The sequence below is a fragment of the Acanthisitta chloris genome, unplaced genomic scaffold, assembly GCF_000695815.1.
Source record: "Acanthisitta chloris isolate BGI_N310 unplaced genomic scaffold, ASM69581v1 scaffold13926, whole genome shotgun sequence".
NCBI classification, from domain to species: domain Eukaryota; kingdom Metazoa; phylum Chordata; class Aves; order Passeriformes; family Acanthisittidae; genus Acanthisitta; species Acanthisitta chloris.
The window spans coordinates 7,263-14,305 of NW_008678795.1; the positions used below are offsets into that span (position 1 = coordinate 7,263).

The 7,043-nt window shown below is 38.1% G+C and overlaps 1 protein-coding gene across 2 annotated transcripts in view; it reads left to right on the top strand.

The window, feature by feature from the left end:
* The window catches only part of BPNT1 (3'(2'), 5'-bisphosphate nucleotidase 1), an 8,433-nt gene extending 4,129 nt beyond the window's left edge, over positions 1-4,304 (top strand). For both annotated transcript variants that reach the window (XM_009077055.1, XM_009077056.1), the window contains 4 exons: positions 341-432; positions 1,405-1,602; positions 2,420-2,525; positions 3,803-4,304. In XM_009077055.1, coding sequence (XP_009075303.1) covers positions 341-432; positions 1,405-1,602; positions 2,420-2,525; positions 3,803-3,951 — 545 coding nt within the window. In that variant the 3' untranslated portion in view covers positions 3,952-4,304. The remainder of the gene's footprint in view (positions 1-340; positions 433-1,404; positions 1,603-2,419; positions 2,526-3,802) is intronic.
* The last annotated feature ends 2,739 nt before the right edge of the window (positions 4,305-7,043 follow it).

A 7,043-nucleotide genomic window follows, 5' to 3' on the forward strand; every position in this document is an offset into this window, starting at 1 on the left:
TTGCCAGCTGTGAATACCATTAAAGAATTCCTACCACAATTATAGAAGAATGACATCATACACTGATGTTTAGTTGTATCTTTACAATTCTTTCTCATTATGTGATAATTATAACATAGTTCTATTAAGAGAACTTTATCTGGGCCAATTTTTAGCAGACCTCAAGGCTAAATGACTAGAAAAATATGTCAACCAACCCATTACACCTAAAAATCCAGATTAGTATTTGCATTTTTAAGATACCACCCTTCATATCAATTTGTGGACTCTTACTGAAGGTTTATGTTTTAGATACTTTCTCTGTTTCAAGCATAATTACATTCATCTTATTTCTGTACAGGTCTCCTTGACCACGTAACGGTTCTTATTGGAATTGCCTATGGAGGCAAAGCAATAGCAGGAGTTATCAACCAGCCATATTACAACTATGAGGTATTAAATCACTGATTTATTTAAAAGCATTAGGTAATTTCTAACTGCCACTTCTAAGCCATATCAGTTAGCACACTTTGAACTGAAAAGCAGCGTGTAGTGAAAGTTAATGTTGTAATGTAAGGTGTTGGGTTTTTTATTAAGTATATACAATTTTAAATGTTGGTTTCCAGAAACTGGATCTCAGGCACCTGCTAACAACCATACTGAATCCTGAGGCTTGTGTAATACACTAATACAATATAGATTACATATATACTGTACTATAACTACAGTATATATAAAGTACATAATTAAAACAAGTACAGATCAGTGGGTTTGCAGTTTCTGCTATAAATTGTCTAGTAAATCCATGCAATAGGTGCATTTGTGATGTGTGGTAACTGCCATAAATCTGCAGCCCTAAATAAGCCAAGCATACCTGTCACTGGCAGCTGGGTTAGAGTGTATCAGGCCAGGTTTTAGGTACAAGTCCAGGATGGCCATCCTCCAGGTATTTACACATTTGGAGATTCTTTCATTATCAGGGAGAGGAGGGGAAGCTCATGATGTAGCCTGATTAATGAAAGTTACTAGAGTTTAAAGAAAAAAAAAAGCTCTTGAGCTGATGTAATGCGTATGATGTTCTATGTGATATGTATGACAAAGTATTTATAAAGACAAGATATCTTCAATTACAGATGGTGCCTGAAATACAGAAAGTCAGTCACTGGAGGCAGGATGTAAATATACCACCACAATGTCACAGATAAGAAAAGGGTAAATGATGTCATTGTCCTAGAAGGAGAGAGCCCATTATCACTCTAGGCTCTAGAGTAGCTCTTTTTAAGTACCATTGTTTAAATGTATAGCCCAGTATTAATATTTACCTTCTGATATGCAAAGATGCCTCTAGGTACTCCTTTGCATTTGTGCTTTAAATGCTGATCACTATAATTAACCATTACCTGGACCTGTGTACCTTTCTTATAGGCAGGAGCTGATGCTGTGTTGGGCAGGACAATCTGGGGAGTCCTGGGCATGGGTGCCTTTGGATTTCAGCTCACAGAAGCACCTGCTGGGAAACACATCATTGTTACCACCCGTTCCCACAGCAGTGCCCTGGTAAATGAGTGTATCAGTGCCTTGAACCCAGATAGTGTCATCAGAGTTGGAGGAGCAGGAAACAAGGTATGAAAACTCAAAATCTTTTGTTTTTACTGAGAAGTGGCTTGTGTGGGGAAAAAAGAAAAAAACTTTTTAAAGAAATTATTTTCTTATTTGCATGAATGTACAGGGGACTTCCTCGTTCTTCCCCAGCACAACTTCTCAGCATTCAGTCTGCTGTGAGGTAGAGATAATTTGGTATAGGTATAAGAGTAGCAGTGTTTGTGCTGGTCACAGTTGAGGTCTGTCTTCCACAGTATTATCTTTCTAGGGGAGAAAATAAAAAGTTGTAAGACCAGAATATTAAATGAGAATTCAGTTTAATTTAAATCAGTTATTAGGCATGTCCTCCTGTTCTTGTTAATACAGTTTTTGTTGCAATTATCCAGCAGCAGGTATGAAAGGCTAAAAACAATAGCACATGTGATGTTTCCTTTGCAAAACACCTCTGCATGCAGGGGACACTCATTTGCTACAGGTTTTAAAGCTTAGTTTTTTCATAGCTGTCAAATCCAGACCGTCCGATCTCTCTTCTCCAACATGTGCAAGCCCCAAAATGGCACTAATTCGACATGTATATAGTATCCACTTATTTTAATACCTGCACAACAGAGGAATTCATGTTTCTGAAACTAAGAGCAGATTTTCTTCCTATACACTGTATTTATAACAATCAAAACTATCGAACTGAGGATGGTAATATAGTTTCTAAATCTGAATACAATTTCTTGTAAAATCAGAAAGGAGTAAACTGATCTAATACCTGTTTCTTGGTGTTATTTCTAACCATTTCTAAATGCCTAGATCCTTTGCAATGATTGCCACTCTCTATTCATAACAGGTCATTCAACTTATAGAAGGCAAGGCATCTGCTTATGTATTTGCCAGTCCTGGATGCAAAAAATGGGATACATGTGCACCCGAAGCTATTCTACATGCTGTGGGAGGTAAGTTAACAGCATTCAAAATTCCAAGTGAAACTGAATTAATTAAAAGTTATTTATACCTCTCACAGGGAAAAAAAAAGAATTTCCAAACATGCCTTTTGTCAAAAAAACTTACAATATATATGTATTTTTAATAGTTGTGATTCACTAAGAGCTTTGAGCCCTCTGAAGTCAGCAGTAATTCCAAAGGGACAAGCACATTATGCTCTGGAAAGCATGATGTGATCTGTTTTGCCCTGGACTAATAGAGTAAATACTGTAAAAAAAATTTGAAAAAGCCAAATCCCCAAATTTTGGGCATAGTTTTAAAATTTTTTCAAAACAAATGCCTTTTTTTTCTGTTGGCTACTATCTCACAGTAAAATCATGCTGTCCTACTAACTGGATATAGTAGTTTATTATTAGTAACATATTATGTAATATGTGGACATGGAATTCTTTAAAACAACAAAAATAGGCCAAATCATGCAGTTGTTCCTCAGATGTACAAAATACAAAATTGAGTCATTCATGTAATTTGGTAATATTATTACTATTATTATACATTTTCTGCTGCTCACATTGATAGACCTTTTACCATTATATGCTAAAATTATGGGGTTTGATCTCTTAAATTCTTTCAAGCAAGGATAACAGGCTTCATAATGACACTATTTAACTCCTCCCCAGTCTCTAGTGTTAGTAACTGGGATAGCTTTAAACAGGTTAGCTCAAGCACAAAAAACTCAGCCAATCTGGGGCAGCACAGTGCTGTATTTAGCCTCCTTGTTAAGTAGGTATCTCCTGGTTAAATTAGCTTGCATAAAGATCTGTGTGTTGCTCTTGCTAAGTGATTTCTAGAAACTCATTCAAAACCAGCTGAGGCATTTCTATATTATGTTAGAGTTTGTTGTATAGACTTACCTTGGCTTTTACTGGAACTGAGGATTTTTCTTTTCTTCTTGTCAACTGTCAATGTGAAAGCTACTCAGGAAGCATTTTAATTAATCCATAAAACAGAAATGTTGTTTTCCTTTTTCTGAAACAGAAGGAATTTAAGTATTGCTGAAAGAAAATAAAACTATTAGTTATATCAATCAGTAAAAAACCTGTTGCACTTACACTGGAAGCAAAGATATTTCACCTGTGAAAGCAAAGGTATTTCACATGTGAAGACAGGCATGTGTACACCAAAGATTGATTTTTTTAGTTACATCACTTGAACTAATAAAATAGATTATCTCTCTCCAACTCTTATTTTCTGGAATATTGTTTATTTTTCTTTTGGTTTTTTGTAGGCAAGTTAACTGATATCCGTGGAAATGCTTTTCAGTACAACAAGGAAGTGAAACACATGAATTCAGCTGGGGTCCTTGCCACTTTGAGAAATTATGACTATTATGCCAGTCGTATTCCTAACACTGTGAAACAGTCTCTTGTGCCATAAAGTGGGAAAGCATTACACTTGGCCTGGGAGGCTGAGAAAGTGAGCTTGGAGAAAAGGGAACAAAGAAGATACCTGACCTTGAAATTCTGTTCTATAGAATCCAAACAGATTTGTTTCACTAAAGTGTTCAATAATTTCAAAATCACACAGAATCTCTAAGTATATGTTGGATCAGATTGTTTTGCTGTGTTTGGCAGACAACACCAAACCGGTCACATTTCTTCAATAGCTGTATTCTATATTCTTTGGGAGTTTTCATCCTTCATGACTGTGCATAATATACTGCTAATCACAACACTGCAGGCAAAAAATCATCTTAATATTCTGGGCACAAAATCATGTTAAGTCACTTACCTGATCTTGCTCTATGGTATTTGATGCATGTAGTCCGTATGTGTTAAATACAAATGGGCTAAGATTTTACCTGGATGGATTATCACAGTTGTTATAAAGTTGACGGTTTTGATTCTTAGAAGTGAGTCTGTGAGTTTTTTGGTCTTTATTTGAGTCTTGGGATGGCTGAGACTTCTATTTGTTGGGTTATCCAAGTTTTGCAGGAGGCAGGACACAGTCTAGCTGGGCCTGTGATGTCTCAAATATGGGTTCATGGATCATTAGATCCATTGAGGATCAGTGAAGTGTTAATACAGCAGGGTTCAGGACACCTTGGCTGAGGAGAACCCAAGGAAATGTGACAGAGGGAAGAGTTCCTACTACCTCTCTGATGATTCAAAATGCCTCTCAGGGTTTATGCCACTGCAGTGTTGGAGTGGTTTGGGCATCCTAACTCACTTTGGCATACATGGGAACAGAAATGCCAAAACATGAAGTTTTTCATGTGCAAATTTTGAGATAAAGGCCAGGTGCCTTTCCAACAGCCCCAAGAGTTGAGAAACCTGACAGTACCACTTCCCCCTCCTGTGAAACATAGGCATGTTAGGGGAGGGGAGAGAAAAGGGATGAGATTACCTAAAACGAGCTTAAAGATTGGAGAGCCTGTTTCAGTTGTCTTTCCCATAGGTGTGGGAATTAGGAAAGCACAATTCAAACTGCTCAGTCCACTTGAACACAAAAGAGAACAAGTAGTACATTACATATGACTAGCTAAAATTGGCAACCTCAGCCAAAACAGGTGAAGTCTCTTCAAGCTGAATTTAGTATTGTGGAGTTAGGATCTTGAACCAGCAGGGCGTCTATGCCCTTTGTTTTCTCCCGATTTTGTGCCCCAAGTCACTCAAATTGAGGAGTCTTAGGGCCTCCCTTTCCCCAGCAATGTGACACGCACTGGGACATGCCATGAAGAGCTGCCAGTTTCAACAGACAACACAGTTTTGCTTTTCTTTCTGTTCTCCATGTGAGGAGTGGTGTACGTCAGGTTCTCAGGCACGTGGTGCCAGGGAGGGTGTCTGAACACAGCTGCTTGCTTACATAATGACTGAATGCCTAAGCTGTCCCACATGGTTTTTTCCCCTTAGGCTCTGCTGACACTATGAATAGCAGACTAGCCTGAAAGTTGCATTGCATCTTTTCTCACTTCCTCTCTGCCCACAAGACTACTTCCTTCGATTAATTACTCTCTTTATCCACTCAAACCACTTTTAAGCTAGCACTGAACTTCAAGATAGAAAAAACTTATGTTTTCCATACAGAAGAAAATTTCAAAATTCAGTTTACAACACTGTGTTCAAGTTACTTCTTTCTCCTTTCATCACACAAGGTATTTAACAACTCTTAATTTACTTAAGAGTCCTTATATTAAATCCTCTTCCTCACAGTAGCATAACACCAATATAACTTCACTGGCTTAAAGCTGGCTGTGTTTCCAGCAGGCAGGAACATCTTGACACCAAAAGATGTGAACAAGGTACCTCTTGCTAAAGTGTTCCCAGTCTCTCCATGCACATATGGAACAGGATTTAAGGAAGCTCTTGCCTTAGTAAGGTCATCTTACCATAACATTTACAGATAAATTAGCAAGATAAGCACTTACCTCATTCTATCATCATCATCAGTCAGTCCATAATGCCATCCTGACACTGGATTAAAGCTGCATATATAGGAACAATGCATGCTTCTAATCCTTTCATCTAAAGCCTACCTTCCTTCCCTCTCCTTCCTCATGTGCATGAGTACTCAGAGCATGCAAGACAGATTCAGTCTGCTTTAATTAGAACTTTCTTCATATTTTGGCCCATTATATGTTTAGTCATTCCACATACTGATTTTGACTGAAGTTTGTACCATGTAGCAAGTACAAGATTAATCTAATTTCACTGCTTCATAATTTTCACCATTATCTTACACAGGATTCTTCTACATGCATGCTTTAGCATTCCCCTCAAAATCTGCATGTGAATTTGCAAAACATTAAGGTAAAATGTAGAACAACTTAGAAACACAAAGCCTGCCTTAAAATGTCTTTCTATGTAGTCATTAAAATACAAAGTACACAACCCACTGTTAGTAATCTTCATCTATGTCTCTTTATCCATATTTTCATCTGAAACTTGCAACTGGCTTGATAAATTCTTCAGCATAAGCCTCTTTCTGTTTCTGCTATGACTACTCTCTCTGCTCCATTAGTTACCTGAAGGGCAGTAGAACACACATGGCATACACCAGCTTCTACATGACATGTAAAGACACCTATGTATGGAAACTCTTTCCATCCTTGAAGAAACTGTAAAACTGCTAACATGGGATAATATTAAGGAAAGTTGAGCTTAAATCCAGTAAGAGGAATCAAGCATAAAAGGCAGCACATAACGTGCAGTCATGCTCTGGCTGTACCTCTATGTTCAGTGCACAAAATGCACCGGTCCACCAATCAAGCATTTGATAATTCCTCTGCTAGCACATTAGGTGCTGCACTAACAGCTATAAAATCTTCAGTGGCGGGGGGGGGAATCTCGGTGACACTGCACTGCCCTTGCAACAAAGTGAACTTGACTCGGTGGCGGGGGGGGGGAATCTCGGTGACACTGCATTGCCCTTGCAACAAAGTGAACTTGACTCAATCTCCTGAGAAAAACCGGTGACACAGCATTTTCGTAATTCATTCCAAGACTCCAGAGGGTGTTTGGGCACTGGAA